The following is a 22,201-nucleotide window of genomic DNA, read 5'->3' as shown; positions in this document are numbered from 1 at the left end:
AACCATAAATAACAGTCCGGAAAAATTTGGCCCTTAAAAATTTCCAAGCTTGAATTTTGGTTACAGAAAGGAGAAGAAGAAGAAGCAATGGCTTTGAGAGCAGGGTGTAGTAGTATTGGAGGAAGGCAAAGATGTTCATCTCTGTTATCGGTTCCTCGATATCTGCAACTCCAGCCTCAACTTCCTCACTCTGCTCCTCCTCAGAGGTTGACGTCATTTCCAATTCATCAACCTAGTAAGTGTCAACGACTTTGTTCATGTTTTTGTAGTTTATAGACCAATTCATTGATTTGAAGAGATGTAAAATAGGGATGGGATTGAAAGAGTGGAGTTTTGGTTGCTTTATGTGGTGGCATGGAATCAAGGATGGAGTTTTTTTTTTTTTTTTTTTTTTTTTGACTTTTTTATACATGGTTTTGTGAAGATGTTGTGTTTTGTTGATGCATGGTTAATTTGTAGGGTTTAGATTTGGAATGAGAGCTATAAGTGAAGCGGCTGTGAATCCCGTAACTCCCAAGAAAGGAGATGAACGAGAATCAGCACCTGAGAATTGGAAGATTAAGATGCTGTATGATGGGGATTGTCCACTATGTATGAGAGAGGTTGGTCTTTAAACATTTTTGTTGGTATTGTAAGTTTTTGATGAGATTTGTTTGAGAATTTCGTCTGTCTATTAGGATTATGGATATATTGAGGTGCATTACATTGTCAGGTGAATATGCTGAGAGAGAGAAACAAGAGTTATGGTACTATCAAGTTTGTTGACATAAGCTCAGAGGATTATTCTCCAGAGGATAATATGGGGCTAGACTACAAAACTGTAAGTTTGTTCAAGGTTGATCCTAACGAATTAGTCAATTGCAAAATGTCCAGGCATGTAAGATGATTGCGATATGAGGATATAGATTGATGCCCCTAAAATGAATTGATGCTAGAACATATTTTTGACAATACATATTGCAATTTAGTTTGACAAATACTTGTTTGTTTAGGTTATGGGAAACATTCATGCCATCCTCTCTGATGGAACCGTAGTTACTGATGTCGAAGTAAGCCCATTTTCCTATTACATTTGAAGTTGAAGTATTAGTAGTTTTTTTTTTTTTTTTTTTTTTGTGTGTGGAACTGACCAAGTTTGAACCTTTGAGTTTCTTTAAGCTGTCTAGCTGTAACATGCATTGATATGGTCTAAACAAAACTTCTGCAGGCATTCAGAAAGTTATATGAGCAAGTTGGGCTCGGATGGGTCTATGCAATAACCAAATATGAACCGGTGAGAATCCTCTGTCTATTCTAATGTACCTGCACTGAGATTCAGCAACTATTGTGGTCTGCAACAGTTTGTTTGTCTTGTTATCTATATCTGGGGGCTAATGGAAAGCATTTTATTCGCAGATTGGAACGATAGCAGGTGCTGTTTATGGTGTTTGGGCTAAATATCGTCTCCAAATTACAGGTAAATTTATCACATGGTTTCTACGCAGAACTAAAACAATTTTACTTTCTTTACTTCCGGGGCCAATGGAGTAGAATGCTAATATTTGAACTGTGCTGCCACCATATGTGATGTACTAATAAAGCCACACCAGACTAGATAAATTCTATCTTACATCTAACAAACTTTCTATTGAAATGATATTTGGATTTGGTATGTGAATTTTCCAAGATTCTACATACCAAGGAAAAGGAGAGCTTTGGATCCGTTACTTGTTATCTTAGTAAAATTTTATATGATGCCATGGCAATAACCTGTTTTGGTTTTAGGCCGACCACCTTTAGAAGAGGTTTTGGAATTGCGGAAGAAGAACAAGGTTAGCAACTATCCTTTAACACATTTAAGGCTTTGAAACCATAAGCTGACAGTGGCTATCTAATTCATTGTGTGATTGTTAGAAATATTTGACACATCTAGTGCTAATGCATGAGGAGATTTGGTATTTTGATGCAGGGAGAAGTATGTAATGACAGAACTGATTGTAAACTACCAGAATAACTGTAGTAAAGTAGGATGTTGGAAGTTCAGCTTTTGGTTGCTTCCATTTGCGATCTACTAAGGTGAGTGTATAAGATCTACATCAAATACTGGGACTTCCATCAAGTGCGGGGTTATAGATCAAACTGGGGAGTTGCTCTCTGCTTAGAAACAACGCACAAGAATTCATGCTATTCCTTGCTGATCTCCATATTCGGATGACAGGAATATAGTGTATAATTGTCAAACTCATGGATTCTTTTCCAGAATTATACTATATGTCAAGTTGTAAACAGTTAAACAGATTGCTGAACTTAAAAACTCCCTGTACTTTATAGATAAGGCAAATATTATGTCGCAAGTACAAAGCATTAGAGGGTGAATATGAGGAGTATGTAATGAAAATTCTACAATTACTTTGATCATCCTTCAAAAGAAAATTCTAATGAAAAGCTTCCACTTTGTCCTTGAATTGTTTGAGTAGGCTATCCATGTTCATTACTGTGGAAGCTCCCTTATCTCTAACCCGTACGCTCACCTGTCCAGTTTTGACTTCCTCCTCACCAACAACTAGAATGTAGTTGTACTGAGCCATCTGAGCTTCTCGTACCTTTTTCTGTATGGTCCTATCACTTGTGTCAACATCAACACAATAACCAGACTGAAAGATCTTGTCCCGGACCTGTTGAGCATAGGGCTGGGATTTGTCCGAGACAGGGCAAACAATCGCCTGACGTGGACTAAGCCAGAACGGCCATTTCCCCTTGTAGTGCTCCAATAGTATAGCAAACATACGCTCGACAGAACCCAAAATGGCTCTGTGTATCATAACAGGTGCCTCCCTCTTGCCTTCTTCACCCTCTGCTGAGTAATACATCTCAAAGCGAGCAGGTAGCTGAAAATCAAGCTGTAATGTTGCACACTGAAACTTCCTGTTTAATGCATCAGATACACTGATATCTATCTTTGGTCCGTAAAATGCACCATCCCCTTTATTTATCTGCCAGGGTTTGCCAAACTCATTTAATGCATCTGTAAGAGCTGCCTCAGCTTTCTCCCATGTTTCTATCCCTCCAAGGTACTTTTCTGGCCTTGTTGATAGCTTCAGATCAAAAGTGAAGCCAAATATATTGTAGACATACTGGATGAAGTCTAAGACGCCCTTAACTTCATCTTTTATTTGTGACTCCCTGCAAAAGATATGAGCATCATCCTGCTGGAATCTTCTGACACGAGTTAATCCAGTGAGTGCACCACTGGCCTCATTCCGATGCAAAACCCCAAAGTCAGCCAGTCGAAGAGGAAGCTCTCTATAAGAACGAACTCTGTGCTGAAACATTAAACAATGCCCGGGACAATTCATCGGCTTCAATCCAAACTCTTGTTTCTCAATCTCAAAGACAAACATATTCTCTTTGTAATTTGCAGCATGACCAGATGTTTCCCAAAGTTGCATATTGTACATGTTTGGCGACATAACCTCTTGGTATCCTCTTTCTCTGTATTGATTCTTTAAAAACTCCATAAGCTTGTTATAAATCCGGGTGCCATTGGGCAGGAAGAACCAACTTCCTGGACTAAGTGGGTGACTAAAGAAGAGCTCCTGCTTTGTACCCAACAATCTATGATCATATTTTTTCGCTTCTTCCCGTCGCTGGAGATATAACTGCAAACCTTTCTTATCAGGATAAGACACTCCATAAACTCTCTGTAAGCTTTCACGGTCTTTATTGCCTCTCCAGTAGACAGAAGAAGCATTCACACATGCAAATGCTTTGACAAATGATGTGTTTGGTATGTGCGGTCCACAACACAAATCAACCAAGGAGCCACATCTGTAGACTGTGATACTTTTGTCATCAGCTGGAAGATCATTGATGATTTCAACCTTGAATCTATTATCAGAGAAAATCTCAAGTGCTTGATCCCTTGATACTTGAATGCGCTCAAATGGCTGTTTGGCCTTAACAGCCTTGGCTGCTTCTGATTCAATTTGCTTCAAGTGTTCATCTTTCAACCCCAAATCACCATAAAATGCATCATAATAGAAACCCTCTTCTCTACTAGTGTGGCAGGGACCAATGCAGAGTTTACATCCATACAAACCCTCAAGTGCCTGTCCGAGAATGTGTGCGCTAGAATGCCAGAAAGTGTCCCGGCCTTCATCACTGTCAAATGTGAACAGCTTCAGCTCACAGTCACCCTCCAAAGGCCTGCTCATGTCCCACAGTACCCCATTCACCTCAGCAACCAACGCATTCGACGCCAAGCTCTTCGAAACCTCCTTCGCAACGTCGAAAGGTGAAGTCACCCACTTCTTTCCCTCCTTCACCTTCCCGTCCGGCAATATTGTAATCATGATTGGATCGGAAGGGAGGGCCTGGCGTTGGGCGAGCTGCTCAGCCTGGATGGCCTCGAAGAGCTTGATGCGCTTGAGAATTACGCTTTCGAGCACCATGGCGGTGGTTGTAGGGAGGAGAAGGCTTTTCCGTACGGCGGAGGAGTCAAAGTGGAGAGTAATAGTTCCGGCGGAGCAGAGAAAATAAGGGAAACGAAGGAAACCTGATGTCGGAAGAGACAAAGTGATTCTTCTCTTCTCTTAGAGCAAGTGCACCGCATCAGGCAATTGGCAAAGGCAAAAGGAGAGGTTTTGCCTCCTAATTATGCACTATTCATTGATTTTGCCTTTGCCTTTCATTATTTTGGTGCGCACCCCTGTAAGGCAAGACTTTCATCTGCTGCAGAGTACATTCTTTTCTTCTCAGTTTTGCCCTTGCTTCTGCTTCTCTTTCTTCTTCCCCTTCTTCTTTGTTTCTGTCTTCGTCTTTGCAGCAAAGGTCAAAAGTGAGAAGAGAAAAAGCTGGCAGATAAAATAAAGTGTTTCATATGCTTTAATTATGTAGGTCCCACTGAATTGGTCGACCAGATCAAGAGGCAAAAGCTGCCAGTGTGCTTGATCGATCAGCTTTTAATCGGGCAATAACCCATGCGGTGCATTTGATTCTGGGCTGATTAAGAGGCAAGACCATGGTCTTGCCAGTTGCGGTGCATTTGCTCTAATCTTTTGGTTTTTTCTTATACAGGCATTATGCCTACTAGGATTAGGAACAAGAAAACTTAAATCCTAATAAATATTCACTTTTCCGGTTCAACTAGGGAAAGTTGCATAGTTTGAAAAGGAATACGCAGGTCACATATTGACCTGGATATCCAATCACTTCCACCTTTTTAATTTTTTAAAAGTGAAAAAAAAAAAGTATAAATTTACAATATTGAACCAAGTTTGATGTTAAATGGCTAAATATTCCATGCACTAGAAATACACACACATTTGATCCATAAAATACAATAGTATGTGATAACTGAAATGCTTTAGGCATTGGAAGTCTGGTAATTCAGTAATTGGTTGCTCCCATTTGCTGTCATCTTCCAAAATCTGGAGTTTAATTATATGATCCCAATCCTCAAAAAAGCTTCCTTATAAAGTCATTGATGTTCTCATCTGATTTACCCCTTACACTAACAGCTCTCTTTGCAGCCTCACTCCATTTCATGGCATTCCTTTTAATCTGATCACTTCTTTCTCCCACCATGACTTCCCTTATACACATCTCTAACTCGTCCTTCGTCACAAGCCCCTCTTCATTCTTCTTAACTCTCACTCCAAGCCCCCACAACTCCTCCACAAACTTGGCATTCATTGGCTGATCACTCCACTGAGGCACTCCCACCATCGGCACGCCTAGGCTCAATCCCTCCAACGTGGAATTCCATCCGCAGTGCGTTATAAAACATCCCACAGCTGGATGTGCTAGTACCTCTAGTTGGTTGCACCATGTCACCACCAACCCTGTTTCGCCTATTGCGTTCAGGAACTCATCAGGCAATTTGTTCTCGGACTCTTTCACAACCCAGAGGAAGTGCTGATCACTTGCTTTCAAGCCCCATGCGATTTCTTCAGCCTGTTTTGCTGCAATGTTTGCCATGCTTCCAAAAGATATGTATATCACACTTTGAGGTGGTTTTATATCCAGCCATTTGATGCACTTGTCTGTAGTTGGCTCCCAAAGACTGGCTCCATAAGCTTTGTCCCCATCAATTTGTTGATCCAAGTAGGCTGATGGCACCATTGGACCAATCATCACAAGGGGCCAAAGTCCCAACATTTCATTCACCAGCTTTTCAAAAAGATAGGGAATAAAATAAGACTACATAATTGAAATTACTTATACAACTATACGAGCAAGAAAAAATATTGCAATTTGATCCTTGACCCTTTTCCAGTCTTACCAAACTGATAGAAATCTGAAATTAAATCTTCATCCATTTGACCAGTGTCGAAACAGTAATGATTTCTCTCAGATATTCTACATGATACATGCAAATTTTTCAGTTTTTACTAGTCTGGTTTTCCTAATTGTTTCTATGCTATTTAGTTTCTGGCATATTTGCAAAATCCCCAAGTTAATTACTAATTCATTCCTTAAAACAAATGACCCATTTTGGGCATTTGGTCAAGACCCCTATTAACTTTTGTTATGTTGAAGGATGTCAACATAATGTGTGCCTCTTCAAACTAGGGTTTAGTCATTGAGTTGTAATAGGAGAAGGTTCTAGATTACCTAGTTATGTTCGTATTCTATTACCTTTTATGTACTCTGTAATTCCCTATTTAAAGGGCTCCTATTATCAATGATAACACACAATTCTCTCTGCAATTTCATTCTCCTACAACATGTTATATATTCTGAGTCACTAAAAACTGCTGTATTTAAAGATCTGGAGTGAGAGAGATTGAGAACATATATTGTACTTACCTCACTTTCCAATTCTTCAAAGGAGTTGCAGAAAACCCAATCATTTTCTTCAAGGCTGGCAAACTGTTCCAAGATCATAGCCAAATAAGGCAAGTGAGGCGCAGGCTGTGATAGGAAACTTGGCAGGTCAGGAAGATCAAGTGGAGGAAGGCCAGGCATCAACAAAGGCGCACCGCTTTCTTGCGTCACAGGGAAACTCAGACGGCCATGATTGATATGCCAAAACATGGAGCACACTGAAGCTGAGTTTGTCAAGAACACAGCTCCATAGATGCTGAACTTTTTAGCCACATCAAGTGCCCATGGAAGCAATGAATCATATACAATACAGTTGACAGGTGAGCCTGAGGAGCTGAATTTGAGTATAAGCTCTGCTAGTGTTCTTGAGCCAACTGTTTTGAATGAGTCTACGTAGGCTTGAACACCAGGGGATTGGCTAAATCCACTTTCATCATATCCATCTGAGATTGGTTCAATTCCTACAGTGGTTGAGTGGATGGATTTGAGAGTATAAGGGGTGGTGGCTAGAGTGACCTTGAGTCCTTTGGAGGCTAAGCGCTTAGCAAATTGAAGGAGAGGGTTTATGTGGCCTTGAGCTGGATATGTGAGCACAATCACATGCCCAGTTTTTTGGTTCTTCATTTCTTGGCTCTGCTGCTCTACTTTCTCCTCTCTATCGTTTTGAACGCATATTTATAGGAAAAGGCTTTGACTAGAGGTTCCATCTACCAATTTGCTATGGAAAAATGGTAGATAAGAATAGAAAAGTGGTTCCATTGTTGACTTTGTTGAGCTGAATCAACTGTAGATGCTGAGGTGCAACTTCTGAAAAGTTGCTATTTGTATTTGAATTATTCATGAATAGAAACTCAAGTAGGAAAAAGGATAAACCTTTATTCAGCAAATGATTTTATTACCAAATTATTTTTCCAGTATCAATTGCTGAGTCTCTGAGCTTTGCCTATTAACCACAACCCAAAACACAGCTATGGAAACGCATCTAGGTATTTACATATTAGCCTCTGCCCAGCAGAACTAAGACACTTGCAAACTAAACTACCAGATGTATCTACATCTAAGAAAGCCTCCATTTCCAGCCTTCACACCCTACACCTGCACACAAAACATTCTTCGGGCAGCTTTGAACACTATTTGGAATTTTGAGCAAACACTCTTTATACTAGTATCTTGGAATGTCTCGAACCCGGTTCCGCACGCTCCTCTGAATTGAGAACCACTTGAGGACACTGAATAGTTTTGTCCATCTCCTCTGAGCCTTATCTATGGCGGCAACAGCAGCAGTCGAACGTTGTGCCAACAAGAAGCCATCTACAGCGCTTTGTAGATCTGCTGGTGACTCTGGAAGCATGCTCTGGGACTGAAGATCAGTATCAAAAAACTGTAGATGATCATCACAAAATGCAGCTATTGAATCTGGGTCACAGATCAGGGAATTCCCAACTTGACCTGGGAAGCTTAAACTCTGGTCATATCTAAGACCCATTCCATCAATGTTGTGCAAGGCATAATCATCCAAGCCACTTGTGCCCCCCACAGAATACATGGATGAAATGATATCAGGAGAAGAGGCGGATGCCTGTGTATAATCAAATCCGCCAATTTTTTGAGTAGTCATAAACTTGCTTCCAGTAAACTCCTCTCCTCTTGGTGAACTTGATGTCTGATGAACATTGGATGAGCCCCCACCCAAAAGAGAAGCCTCATCATCAAATGAGACTACTTCTCCCCAGTGTTCAAATGCAGAAAGTACCAAGTTCTGGGCATCAACCTGGAGAGAAAAATTGATCATGAGAAATCAGACATGACTAATAAAGTGAAATGGGAACATAAAGAAAACCGAGTAAAATAAGGTGTTACGTGGATTACCTTTTGTGTTTCAGAAAGCTTACTGAGAGGAATATATTCGCATTCCAAAAGTAGGTATGTTACTTGTCCTACAACGTTGAAGACCACACCAGTTCTCTGTTGTGAACTGGGAGGGCAGTACAAGTATATCCTCTTATCAAGTATGCATGTCTGAGCATGCTCCACTGTGACTTCCCACATCTTAGTAGACATACCTGTGCCAAGGATCTGCATAGGTACAGAACAAAACAAAAAAAAAAAAACTGTAATCGCTAGATTGAGACAAATAATTCATCCAGCATATAATCCTTCATATGAATGAATTTAAATGCAGAAGATGATACCAAAACTTCTTGCCACAAATCATCAGGGTAATACAAAAAATAAAATAGACAGTCAATTTAATTACATGGCGGAGCCTTGGAGGGTTTATGAAGAGTAGGGTGAGGAAATCCTTCACGGTGCGGATGTTTTCCCGAGTCAAACGCTTATGGAAAGCTCCATCCTTTCCAATCTTTTCTAGTCGCCATACTTCATCAAGCAGAGATGGAGGGTGGTGCTTCTTGTACACTGCAGAAAAGCCAGAAGCAACTCAGGTTAATTATTATGTATGCTTATTGTCAAGTTAACTGATCTTATACTTAAAGACCATAAGCCATGCATGATGGTCACAAGGAAACTAACAATTTGATGTAACAAATCAAAATAAGATATACTGAAACATCCATTGCTTTATAAAGGAAAAAGAACGCAAGTAAAATGAGAAGTATGAGAAGCACTCACATTCTCCACGGTGATCCCTGACAATAAAGGATTCTGTCTTTGCTTCTCTCACTCTAGTTCCATCAAAATTATCTACAACTCTTGCTCCTAACCTGAACCTACGGCTCCTTGTCCAGCTTGAATTATCTGTAAAAGAAATCTCACTCACAGAAACAACTCCATCATTAAGATTGATGACTGCTTCCCCTGTTAGAAGAGGTTTTTTGCCTTCCCTCTCTCTTACAATGTTATTCTTGAACTCTTCAGGGGTCCAATTGTCACCCTCCTCACCATCAAAATCACCCTCAAGGACAACAATTTCCACTTTAGCTGCGGATTCAGGGCCAGATTTAACTATTTGGCCAGTAAAGCAATCAATCAAAGCTACTTGGATACTGGAACTCTCTTCTCCTTCAATCCGAGCTCCAGTAAATACCGGAAGAGACAGACTGTTTAAGAACTGTAGCTTTAAGATTCTTGATTCAGAAGGTTGAGTCTCTTTCTCACAATTCCTGAACAGTAATGCAAAGATGCATCAACTATCTTTTATGGTTTCTAAGCGTGAAAACTTGATAGGTTTCACTCCTAAGGAGTTTCCTCTACCCAAGCTTTAGGTTAACAACTTACTGTTTCATATTGTTCAAATGTTTCCTTAGGGCCAATTCTACTTCCTCTCTGACCTGCAAATAAATAAGATCCAATTTCAAACCATCCATTAAAGCAGCAACACCAAAAATAAGAAGAGCCATGATGTGATCTACCAGGTGGATAATCAATAACAATTACAATAACATAGAATTCCAATTTATTGGCAACACAGTCCCATTTAAAAACTGTTCCTATAGAATATTATGTTCTTGATTAACCTAAGGTAGTCAACTCCTAAACAGGGGAAGCAAAAGAGGGATTTAAAGAGCTTCTCGATTATCATATGATGACACGTTCTCAGTTTCAATCTATGTGGCACTTAAAAGGGGCTCCTCGGAAAGAAGAGTGCAGCCCTCACTAGGTGGAAAGGATACCTGGTGTCAGGCAGAGTAAGTGCGACCACAAAGTGGGATGCCATGCACGATTGCTGCACCCTGCTTCAACGCTTAAATGGCTCAGTTTCTTTCATTGTTTTTAGTTTACTCATGTACTTATCAAGTTCACATGTATAATCATATATGACCTCCAGCATATATACTGATTTGATTTTCAAATCAAACAGCAGTACAACAGAGGTGTACATAATTTAAGCTCTAAATGTAGAACACATACTTGATTTGCTATCATAAGGAAAAACTCCTTACAAAAAGGAAACACGTACCACTCTGCGAATCAAAGGCTCAAGAATTGGCTCCAGCAAATGCTGGACAGTGTGCAACTTCATTATTTCCGAAACCACACTGAAAATAGAATGGTAACATCACATTAGAAACAAATTAAATGTAAAGACTATAATCAGATTCTCAAAAAACATGGGTACAGTTTATATTTTCACTAGAAATTGCATAATCGATTTCACTCCAGACATCAAAATAAAAATTCCATCTGATTCGCACTCAATTATAACGGTCATCATTCATATGTCATTCCACCTTCCCTCATTTTTTTTTTTTTCCCATAGTGCATATAAAAAACTAATCTTTTACTTCTATCAACCAACAATAATTAGAAAATGCACAATCCCACATCAAGACATTAACAACAGCAAAAATTCACACAGACAATGCACATCATCAATGTCTCCAAGACTCGACCTTGACATAAACCTTAATTCAACACTCCAACCTTAATTCAACAAACACACAATCCCACATCAAGACATTAACAACAACAAAGTTTCACACAGACAATACACATCATCAATGTCTCCAAGACTCGACCTTTACATAAAACTCAATCCAAAACTCCACCAATCCCTACCTCCAACCTAAAACCAACAAACACAAACGCACATAGATACATGAAACAAAAACCCAAATCATTTTACCAACAAAAGAGTCATATCATACTTCTGAAAAGTAGTCCTCCGGCGCTTATCCCCCGGACTACCAGTCGTCCCTTCTGATCGATAACTCCCCTTGCCATCATCCTGGTGTCTCTTCTGCGACATTCTCGAAGCCCGGCAACACCCAACTGCGCACTAGTGGCGATGATAACACTGAACAGGGAACAACAAGAGCCAAAAGCCACCAACCAACCATGCAATAATGCAAAATATTCCACATATAAATGCCCCAGAAGATTAGAAAGATATCAAAAAGTAATGAATGGGAAAAATCCAAAGGATCATTATTAGGTACCAGTGGCCTGTCATCAGAGGAATTTGGACCCGTCTGGGATGCTTCTGGGACAGTTCGACCTGAATGAAACTCCATCTCCCTTCCGCTTTATTGGGTTTTGGTTATTGCTTCCTTCAGTGTTCTTCCTCCGTAGTCAGGCAGGTACAGAAGAACTATGGTCGAGAGAAGATGGCGCGTGGGGCCTACTAAAGCGCGTTGAGGACGATGTTGCCTTCTTTTTTTTACATGTATTTCGTTGTTTAGTGTTATGCCCCATAGAAAATGACTCTCAACACGTACAGTTTATCCATTGAAAAAAAAACTCTCAAAAAAATTAATCGAGGTCCCAAACGGAAGAAAACTAAATTAGCAGCTTTGACTAGGGTTTTGACTTTTGAGTGAGTGATGCATTCGCGTAGTAGTGATCTAATAAATTTGAGAGATCGGAACTGTGTGTCGTTTTATTCAAATATTTGTCACGTGTTTATTTAATTTACAGTCTCTTAAATTCAGATAACATGTTTGATTTGGTCATACATTCGATTTTGGTCAAGGGAACCCCTCCGACGTCTGAGAGACGCTCGTAGTTGCTATTTCCAGATTCCTTTTGCTTGAGTATGAATTTTTTAGATTTTTTAGTTTAAGAAGTCAGTTGTTATGAAGTTCATAGAATTCTAATTACATACTTGTACCAACAATTTATCCATTAAAAAATTATCAATGTCCCAAACAGAAAAACCTAAACTAACAGCTTGGAATAATGTTTAGAGTAAGTGATGTATGTGTATCATGCACGCGTAATGATTTAATAAATCGAAGAGAAATCAATATTATGTATCGTTCTGCTCAAATGTTGTCACGTGTTTATTTAATTTACACATATTTGGAGACTAATTGTTCGGATAATATGGTTGATTTGGTCATTCGTTCATTTTTGGTCTAGAGGCTCCCTCCAATAGAGAGACACATAGCTATTATGTTTAATTTTTCTTTGCTTGTTATGAATTATTTGAGACTTGTGAGTTGAAAAATGTTAGTTGTTGTGAAATTCATAAAATCCTAATTACATAGCTTTACTTAGAAATAAAGCATTTTAATCGACCTTGACAGGAGAAAAATGAAAAAATACATTGTCTTTCTTTTTCTTGGCTAACTCACTAATGACATGTTCAATCATGTTGATTAACAAAAGTGTTAGGACAAAATTTGGCATCAAATCTACATAATGAAACGCCCACACACTGCCGTAAGATCCGATTGCCTTCCTCTTTAATGTCATTGTCTTGTATCATGTTAATGAATTTCAACCTTCATCGATGGATAAACGATGATGGCACCATGTAATTATCGTTCCCTACAAGAAAAATGTCACATATCACAAGATACTGCGTCATCCCATTTCCAGGAATCTTCCTCTCCACATTACTTACTAGTACACTAAAGAATATCATTGTTCAGATTGAGGTTTGTCATCTTTATTGTGAAAGTCCAAAAATGCTCTTTGTCTTGTTGAGAAAATTTGAAACCTACGGGGACAAGCTGGTCACTCACACACAGACTTGGTGTTTTCATCTGTGAGTTAAAAAGTTTTAAAAGTTACTATTTTGGTAGGCCCAATGGGCCCATTGGGTTTGCTTAGCATTTAAAGATAACTGGGCCCATTTTCTGTATAGTGCCTTTCGCCTCCAGGGACCAGTTGGCCTAACGTGCGTCACGTGTGCGTCACGAGTTGTGCTCCCCACTTGTCCTCTGATGATGTCCAAAGGTGTCATGCATTATAACATAGTCCCGAAGTCGAGGTTGATGTTATTGACCCGTATAACTTGTAGTTATTTCTTATTGGTCTATTAATTTATTTATTTTTTTCACGGTCCTCACTAAATTCGAGTGATATTATTAACTTTGATCACTACATGGCAATACCACGTGATAACTTCATAATAATTCCTCTAGTCCGCGACCACATATTAATTCCTCGGAGTTGGAATTCCTTGTAACTTCCTGATCCAGTAAATTATACTTTCACCGCTTATGAGTTACCGTTCGATGTAAAAGTGAAATGACCCATGTAATTTAGGGGTGTAAATGTAATCTAAACATAATCAAATGACAGATTAGTGAAACACTTCATCACCAAAAGAATGTAGGAATCATTTTGTGCATATTAGCAACCACTATTCTGTTCCCTACTCGGTACATTGATCAAGAATCTAAAGAGTAAACTGTGATATTCACTTCTGATCCATGTATTCCTCCGATCCCTATCCTCTCTTCTTTGTAATGTATCGCCGAGGTATTAGATTACATACCTGCAAGTTTTACACTTACTGTCGCCACAAAGACTTGTTGGTTTCTATGAGGGAGTCATATGAACAGCCATAGCCCGCAGTAGCCAGCCATGCTACATGATCTTCGTCTGCAGTTAGTTGAGTCAACCCCACATTCTTCGTCTGTTAAACACCGGTGATCACTATGAACATCAGGGATGTGGCATGCACTCTCGATTTGTTGGCCGGCACATTCCCATGAATTCAATGTCGTAGAAGGGCATACTTGCTTGGACATTGCACTTGTCCGTCTTGCTTCCTTTTCAGTCTGCACAAGTGAAAAAGTTCATATACCGATATAATTTGTAGATGTAAAGCTATATTGTAAAAGTAAGCAACTCTCTTAAAAAGAATAACCGAGTATGCAGTTTGGTAGAAGCAAGACCTTGAGAGAAGTCCAGTTACTATGGATGTAGGTATCTGGAAGCCTATCCTGCCAACTACTTAACACCGGAAGGGGATGACCCTCAGTTGTGAAAACATAATTTTGTTCAACCAAAAATGAATCGTCGAACAGAAGATATAGATACTTGCACCTACAGAAAACACAAATTATTTCAGATAAATGTTCAAGTGCAACAATTTTGGGCTGAGACAGTGTTCTTTGTAGTTGTGAAACAACTCTTACGTCTCAGCGAGGAAGAAACTATGCTGATGATCTTCCAACTGCATAGTTGTGACATCTCTAATGCTAGCAAAACCTCCCTCCACTTTCGTGTATAAATTTAGAGAATTCACAATTGATTCACCCACTTCTATGTACCATGGATCTGATAACATGCAACATATGATATTAATAGAATATAATAATGGGTAAAAGCAGAACACTGAGTATCAGCTAAGGAGTAGTCCAGATTAAGAGCTGTTTCATTTTTTGCAGGTGAGGGGGACAAGTAATAATTCATGAAAACTCCGAATAAGGGCTATTATAAACAAAGGTAGGACATGTAACTTGGTTGCTTCAACATCTTGAATACAAGTAACTATCACCTTAAAGTACACAGAGAAGGCTTATGTAAGATGACCTCATTTAACATGGTAATTGTTTTCATGCATGAAGAGGTATGCATGCATATAAATCCCGACTGATAATGAAGATTACTAATAAAGACAAATAGACAATCATCAGACCTTTGGTTGCTTGATATAGATAGAATGTTGACTCGGCAAATTCAGGACGCAGAGGATAATACTTTTCTGTAGGATGCAACATTTGATGATCCAGCAAATACCTATATCATCATACAGTTCATGTTAGACAATTTTTCTTTTTCACTCAAGAAAAAAAATACTGCAACAATAGAAACGAACCATCAAAAATTTTAAAGAAGCCATCGGTCACAACAGCATGCAAGAGTAGCAAGTATATGAAAAACAATTCTACAAATATCAGAATACCTCTCCGGTAGTACTCCAAACTTATTCCATACATAGAAGAACTCACGGTGGGATGAGTTTGCAGCAGCAATGTCTCCAACAAGAACCTAGAACCATATTTCACATCTAAAGATTAGTAAATTATTTCTGCGCTGTAAATTTATCATCTACTAATATGAAAAGGCTTTGAATTCCCTGCCTGTAGGCCAGGCCAAAATGCTTGAAGGCTTGTAAGTTGCCAATAAGTTGCTTTTCCTGTCCTCATATCAGCTTCGTGGTACCTAATTACAGTAACAAACTTTAATCACCGAAATTTTTGTTGGCTACCCAGCTCGATTTAAACTCTTATGTACCAATAAGAACTCAAGTAAGGTACTCAATAATGTGAAGTCAGTGCTGTACCATGGACCATGTCTAAAATATTTCTGCACAGCAATATAAGCAGAATGAAACATTCTCCAAAACTCCTCCTTTCCGAAAAGAATGTGGGCCTTGTAGAGATACTCATAAAATGAATCAACCCCTAAATGAAGAAACACAACATCAGAAACATCACAATATAAGCATTTCCTATGCAAACAGAATAAAGTTTAAGGGTCTGCAGTGCAGCAATATACCATTCACACACCACATGATGAAATGTCATTTCCTATTTGGAAAACACAATGAACTAGAAGACATATGCAGTACATTAAAGATTTCAAATCCATGAGAAAACCTACCAGCCCCAATCCCAGATGAATACTCAATCCAGTCCCCAGTTGATACATCCAGTGTCGTACCAAGTAAATTCAACGAACTCCGCATGCTCCACAATTTACGGAGAGAACGTAAAGCTGCAGATTCGTATTTGGGATCTCCAGTCAATCGGGATAATGCTCCCATTTCCAAAATTAGAGAACCTAAATTCATACAGAAATTCAGAAGATTTAGAAAGGCACATTTATTGATATTCTCAACTCAATACTGTAAAACAAAGCCCCTCACCACACCCTGAAGTGCTTGTTTCTGTAGTCTCATTCTCCACCACTCCATACTGTCCACAGAATTTCGCACTGATGCAGAGTCATATATCCTTCTTACAAACAAAACCACCAGACCAATTTCATATTTTTGAAACTTGGAAGGTGAATGCTTGAAAAGATTTTGCAATATACAAGTAACACCTAACTCTATATTTGGACTGATACTAATAATATAAAAATCATCATGTAATGCATACATCACAAATCAAAATGAAATTTTGAAATTGGACTGCGGAATGTCTCAGGTGGTACCTTTAAGTTGATCCATGCATACGGCAACCCTGTGGGTGTGTTGAATGCAGGTAGAAAACGCTTCCCTAAATCCTCGGCCAAGGTTAGCAGTTGGTTCTTATAAACTCCTTGACCCAACCTGTCTGTAGAATCAGTCGCAAGCAGATGAGCAGAAACAAGTCCTCCAAGCACTCTTATGTTGCACTATACAATAGCAATCAAGTGGAAAAGATAATCAGTAAAACAAGCCAGAGATATAATTGATGATGATAAATATAACTCAACCAAGTTTTTCAGGAGGTTTTCAATAGATACCTCAAAAAGATTCACCCTCGCATCGACATCAAAAGTCAAATTTTCAGAAAGCCAACCAACTGCACTTTCAAATTCAGTGTTGTTACCCATAATGACAAGGCTGCAAGAGAAAATTATACATCAGAATGATGAGCCAGAAATTACAACAATTGGCATAGAGTAAGCAACATTATTGAGCAAATGAGCATATATTGCAATCACTCATAGCATACAATTCGATTACAGAACTGTAGTGTGACCACATAACCTAATTTAAGCTCATAACACACCTGGACAATGACTCAATAAGTGTAAGAGCTGATCCATTATAGTCTTGTGGTAGGTGTTCAAGCTGAAATAGGGAAAACAAACACTTCAATTTACTCTTTGGACTAATCACAATTCATGTCATCAGCACATATATAATTACCTTCAAATTTCCAAGTTCACTAAGAGAGTCGGTGAAACTTTTACTAAGAGGCTTTAGCTCATCATGCTGCAAAAGAATGCAATAGTCTCAACATCATGCAACAACAGTACATAATCTGCAAGAACAATGAAGGAGACAGACTAACCGGAAACGCATGGATCATGTAGTTGTCATATGCATGGTAAAACCTGAAAGCAGAGAAGCAACTTCCCCGTTAAAACTTAAAACCTTGAACACTAAGACAATCGTTTCGGTGTCAGAACATACACATTGTACTAACAGATACTCATCTAATCCCATATCATCAAAACAGACTAAACCAAATAGCTGGGAATGCCTTAAATTCCCAAACTTCAATACTTCAAGATCCCAACTTTACATTCCCATCAGTATTTGATTAACCAAATGAACTACCACACATCAATTCCACCCGAAACATGATCATCCCCACTTTGTCAAATCTCCACTTACGCATAAAGTTTCAATCTTTAGCTCAATTATGGATACCCATCAAGCTAAATCGGCAAGCAATGAAGAATTCACGTACAAAAAGCAAAGAAATCGAAGTTTGATGAAGGTGAAAAAATAGGACTTTACATGGTACGGACTTTATTTCTGAGGCGTCTCTTCTTAGCTGCCCAGCGAGGATCGGATTGGGAAGTCGATAAGTTGAAGAAGATGAACAAGAAGAGCAGAACCCATGTCACAGATTTGCGCGGCAACATTGCAGAAGCTCAATTGGGAATTTCTGATGGTTTAATTGGGATTTTTAGTGAGAGAGACAGAGGACCGAGAGAGAAGCCGGTTTTGCTGCTGGAGGCCTCAGGTGGATTGATGAATGCAAAGAGTTCAGTGCAAACCAATAAATGGATCACACATAAGCAAAAGTGTTGTCCTGACCAATAAGAGCCTCCCTAGTACAAAACTGGAATGTTTCTATAAACATGGAAAACTCATTTTGACATTTGTAACTTCTGATTCTTCTCCAATCAAGTGGGTTGAATAGGTTTACACGAAAATGTTGTGGTGAAATGTGCTTCATGTTTAACCTTTTTGTTGTTGAACAATGGGATTCAAACCATTACAGCATCAAGTTGGAGTAGATTTTGACCCTAAAGGAATGTTTTTTCTATTTTCTTTTCCAAAAAGAAAACTAATTAAGAAATGTCAATTCCATTAGCTAGACAACAGAAGTTAACTACACAAGTGTATAAAAAAAAAACAAAAGAAGAGCACCTAAGCACTTCAGATTAAGATATCATATCCTAGTTATGAAAATACCTAGCGCTCTGCTAGGGCTGGGAGAGCGCCGCCTCCGGCCTCTCTGTACCTTTCTCCATCATCGATGGAGTACTGTTCCGATGTCGTCCTCGGCATCGGTTGTTGTGCGCACGGCTCCCGCCGTGCCCTGTATCGGGTCGTGGTTCGCATCTCGGCCGGTGGTAAGTTCTTCTGATCAGATTCGTTCTGATCGTGTGTCGCGTCAATGGGAAGAAGCCATGGATGTAGTGTTGTCCCAAACCCGGTCTGCCTGTAGTGCTTTTCGTCAGAGTGGGGAAGAGGCTGCGTTCCCGTTCTGGTTTGGGACGGCGTCGAGATTCCGACCAAGCCGGGCTCGACTGAAATCGGGTTTAGGGATGGCGACGAGGTGGCTGGGCGAGGAACTCGAGTTCGACAAGCGTGGTGGTGGGGAGCTGCTGCCAAGGGGTTTGTCGGAGTCAGGCTCGGTTAGTCAGAGTCTCTCCGATCTGAGAGGGGACTGGGTGTGGCGGAGCAATTGCACAGTCCCGGGTCGAACCAAGATCCGCGCCACGGAGGGCGGCGCCTGTGAAGGTGTTTGGCGACGAGGTGACCAGGGTGGGATCGATCTGGGCGAGATCTGCGTTCCGGCTGGGATACCCTTTCTGCGACGAAGGACGGTGGAGCAGAGTTCAAGGCCGAGGTCAGGGATGGCATGGGTGCCAAGAGTGATTTTGGGTGCCCATAGCAGGCTGTGGATATGGGCCTTTGCTCTGTTGGACTGCCAAAGGGTGTTGGCGTGGGTCTTCATTCTTAGGGCTTTGAAAATGGTGTATGAGCCCATAGCGGTTCGGGTTCGCATTTGGGATCCCGGAGACGCTCTATGGATCTTACATTGTTATGAGTTTTGGATCTGCTGGTTTGGTTCCTTAGGTAGAAGATTGCTCTCTATTCAGCGCATTTTTTTGCGTGGAGTAGGCAAGGTCGGTCACACTACCGGCGGTCACCTTGATAGAAGGTTACCCTCTTTTCGACGCATATCTTTGCGTGGAAGTATGGTCGACCATACTATTGGTACCGTTTTACATAGCCCGGACTCTGTCTGGTGCCTCATCAAATGCTTAATTGCATCCCTTCGTACCCGTGCTAGGTTTTATTTCCGATGCTTTGTTGCATCTAGTATTTTTCTTACTATTTTATATTTTGATGTAGTTTCTACATCTATCAGTTGTAATCTTTATTCTGTTTATTATTAATAAAATTGAGTTGACAGTTTCTCAAAAAAAAAAAAAAAAAAAACTACACAAGTGTATAGAAGAATTTTCACACAGATATCCGTTTTTATAAGTTAAGATATAATGTACGAGTGTAACTGTGATTGGACTATTAGCATATGTATAATATGTTTAAATAGCACATAAGATTAAGATATATATATAAATTAATTAATTGGCAATTGATAGACGTATCTAAGATCTAGTTCCTTTCAATGAACTATCTTTAATTTTAGAATAATATCTTTATAAAATGTGATAATGTAAAGAAATTTGAAGACAAATTGTTTTGTAATGATCATTCCAATATAAAGAATATATTCAAGGGATCGAAATTACTTTTACAAAGAAATATGTACTCTCATTACTAACTCAAAAACTAGAGTTAATGATCACAAAAGTTAGTGTTATGGTTAGTAAGTAACGAGGAGAGCTATAATTTGAATTAAACTAGATCAGAAATTCAATTCTCTCCTAATATATATATATATATATATATATATATAATGACACCTATCTCCCTGGTGGGAACTATATGTTGTGCTATTCTAGCCTATTTTGCTATGAATGAAATGATCATTACTTAATATATATATATATATTAAGTAATGATCATTTCATTCATAGCAAAATAGGCTAGAATAGCACAACATATAGTTCCCACCAGGGAGATAGGTGTCATTACATTTAAAACAATTCCGCTCCTTTTTTTTGAATGAATGGTAATTCAATTGATAATAGCGCATGCCAAGAAGGTCATTACATACTCACCCGCTGACACATAACAATGGCCAGATCAAGGTTTCGTGGAGGAGCCACAGTAGTACATAGGATAGACCAACTATATTCGAACTAATCGCTCACTTGAAAAGCGAGCCTAAAAGCTATGGAAACATAGCGAATAGACAAGCCAAACTACACTCGTTAGGTTTCTAATACAAGAAACTTATTGTAATTAGACAAAAGTTAAAAACATAGGTTTGGGCCAAGAGCCTAAACCCCAGCCCAAAATAGCAATGGACTAGGGCAAAACCCCAGCCCAACAGTTAGCGGCCCAATAGGAAGTCCACCAAGAAAAACTTGCTCCAGGCCCATCACTCTGGTTCGGGCCAGTCCACCTTGCCTCCCACCATCCCTTCGGACCTCCACCGACCGGACCTCGCTCCGGCTGACCCACATCGCCCGACCCGCGTCGCCCTCTCCGCCTTGCCTCCAAGCCGTCCCAAGCCAACGCCACCACGAGATGCATCCAGCACAGAAACCCAACGCTGTTCCGGGCCCGTGACCGTACCCCGCCATCGAATCGAAATCCAGGGCACCGGCGATCCGAGAACCCAGCAGCGAGGATCGACGACCGGATCCGTAAAGCCACGAACACCCTATCGAACCAACCCAGCCGAACTGGTGACAAAACCCGAGCAAATTCCCTCCGACAATCCCATGACATTTAGACCTCCCGTCCGGCAGCAAACCCATGGTGGCGGTGTGGCTGGAGACCCCCCGGCGACCGGGCGCCGCCGAACGAGAATATTTTCAAGGTTCTGAAGCCTCCTTATGGTTTTCTCAGAGAGAGAGAGATGCAAAAAAAACTAAACAATTCCGCTCCTTTATGCAGGAGCCTAGCAGAATGATAAAATTCTAAACTATAATAAATAACAGACAGAGTTCCCGGTGCCAATGCGCTCAATTGCGGTACACCAAAAATTTTTGCACTAGATGTATAGAATCACCTATCACTCTGTAGGCTAGAAACAAAAAAACCTTAAAATTTCTCCTTGCCCTCTGGGGTCTTCCAAAAGACAAGGAATTTATTGTAATAGACAAATCTAAAACTTAGGGATGGGCCAAGGACAAACATCCCAGCCCACCATAGAAACCCAAAGAGGACAGCCCCAGGAAAAAGGCTCAAAACTAAGGCCCAGCAAATATTGGCTTTGCCCAAGCCCAAAACATCATCTTCCCCACCGACTGGCAGCATGTACGTACAGCTCCGGTGTAAGTCCAGTGGTATCCTCTGCCGCGCCCCAAAATCGTCCCTACAACCCACGTCGTTGTGACCCCCGCTGCCACACCCTAAGTCGAAAAGCCTCTAGCCGAGTTGCGCCGCAACAGAACCCGCTGCACCACGTCGTGCTCTCTGATCCAGGCTCCTTCACCGCCGCCCAGTCACCACCGACACGCCGGATCTGGAAGTCCCTCGATGAGGCACGTCATCCATGTACACACAACCATCGCCACAGAAGACCCGTCGTTTGGACTCGGCACCAAAACCATCCAGCCCACCTCGAGCCAAACCCTCTCCGAGAAGCTCCTAGGCTTT

At 40.2% G+C, this 22,201-nt stretch overlaps 5 protein-coding genes across 9 annotated transcripts; 1 reads left to right on the top strand and 4 right to left on the bottom strand.

The window, feature by feature from the left end:
* Positions 1–25: 25 nt before the first annotated feature.
* On the top strand, positions 26–2,399 carry LOC133741841 (uncharacterized protein At5g50100, chloroplastic). Its single transcript, XM_062169557.1, has 8 exons — positions 26–235; positions 460–602; positions 713–820; positions 993–1,049; positions 1,208–1,273; positions 1,396–1,456; positions 1,765–1,811; positions 1,949–2,399. The coding sequence occupies exons 1-8, from the start codon at positions 88–90 to the stop codon at positions 1,991–1,993; spliced, it is 675 nt and encodes a 224-aa protein (XP_062025541.1). The 5' UTR covers positions 26–87; the 3' UTR covers positions 1,994–2,399.
* LOC133741837 (threonine--tRNA ligase, mitochondrial 1-like) lies at positions 2,282–4,936 on the bottom strand. Its single transcript, XM_062169550.1, has one exon. It carries the CDS (start codon positions 4,428–4,430, stop codon positions 2,415–2,417), a length of 2,016 nt encoding a protein of 671 aa, XP_062025534.1. The 5' UTR covers positions 4,431–4,936; the 3' UTR covers positions 2,282–2,414.
* Positions 4,937–5,254: 318 nt separating this feature from the next.
* LOC133741839 (UDP-glycosyltransferase 74B1-like) lies at positions 5,255–7,590 on the bottom strand. The gene is made up of 2 exons (XM_062169555.1): positions 6,790–7,590; positions 5,255–6,150 (listed from the first exon to the last, which is right to left on the bottom strand). The coding sequence occupies exons 1-2, from the start codon at positions 7,429–7,431 to the stop codon at positions 5,437–5,439; spliced, it is 1,356 nt and encodes a 451-aa protein (XP_062025539.1). The 5' UTR covers positions 7,432–7,590; the 3' UTR covers positions 5,255–5,436.
* A 73-nt stretch (positions 7,591–7,663) lies between these two features.
* Positions 7,664–11,898, bottom strand: LOC133741838 (calmodulin-binding protein 60 A). 3 transcript variants are annotated; one of them, XM_062169551.1, is made up of 8 exons: positions 11,706–11,898; positions 11,415–11,563; positions 10,727–10,805; positions 10,045–10,097; positions 9,439–9,929; positions 9,065–9,225; positions 8,677–8,883; positions 7,664–8,578 (listed from the first exon to the last, which is right to left on the bottom strand). In XM_062169551.1, exons 2-8 carry the CDS (start codon positions 11,513–11,515, stop codon positions 7,970–7,972), a joined length of 1,701 nt encoding a protein of 566 aa, XP_062025535.1. In that variant the 5' UTR covers positions 11,516–11,563; positions 11,706–11,898; the 3' UTR covers positions 7,664–7,969. The 3 variants fall into 3 exon arrangements, with proteins under 3 accessions (XP_062025535.1, XP_062025538.1, XP_062025536.1); XM_062169554.1 differs by lacking the exon at positions 11,706–11,898 and adding an exon at positions 10,440–10,499 and having other exon boundaries at positions 11,415–11,478; XM_062169552.1 differs by having other exon boundaries at positions 11,415–11,898.
* Positions 11,899–13,731: 1,833 nt separating this feature from the next.
* LOC133706448 (alpha-mannosidase I MNS5) lies at positions 13,732–18,260 on the bottom strand. 3 transcript variants are annotated; one of them, XM_062131985.1, is made up of 15 exons: positions 17,966–18,260; positions 17,514–17,556; positions 17,369–17,434; positions 17,229–17,290; positions 16,960–17,059; positions 16,666–16,848; positions 16,376–16,424; positions 16,111–16,290; positions 15,791–15,911; positions 15,588–15,669; positions 15,410–15,495; positions 15,143–15,243; positions 14,640–14,781; positions 14,397–14,547; positions 13,732–14,279 (listed from the first exon to the last, which is right to left on the bottom strand). In XM_062131985.1, the coding sequence occupies exons 1-15, from the start codon at positions 18,091–18,093 to the stop codon at positions 14,049–14,051; spliced, it is 1,725 nt and encodes a 574-aa protein (XP_061987969.1). In that variant the 5' UTR covers positions 18,094–18,260; the 3' UTR covers positions 13,732–14,048. The 3 variants fall into 3 exon arrangements, with proteins under 3 accessions (XP_061987969.1, XP_061987970.1, XP_061987971.1); XM_062131986.1 differs by having other exon boundaries at positions 17,977–18,094; XM_062131987.1 differs by lacking the exons at positions 17,229–17,290; positions 17,966–18,260.
* Between the last annotated feature and the right edge of the window lie 3,941 nt (positions 18,261–22,201).

Source organism: Rosa rugosa, chromosome 4 (assembly GCF_958449725.1).
Source record: "Rosa rugosa chromosome 4, drRosRugo1.1, whole genome shotgun sequence".
Lineage (NCBI taxonomy): Eukaryota > Viridiplantae > Streptophyta > Magnoliopsida > Rosales > Rosaceae > Rosa > Rosa rugosa.
Note: the sequence above shows the minus strand (reverse complement) of the source record. Positions and strands in the feature narration are given on the sequence as shown.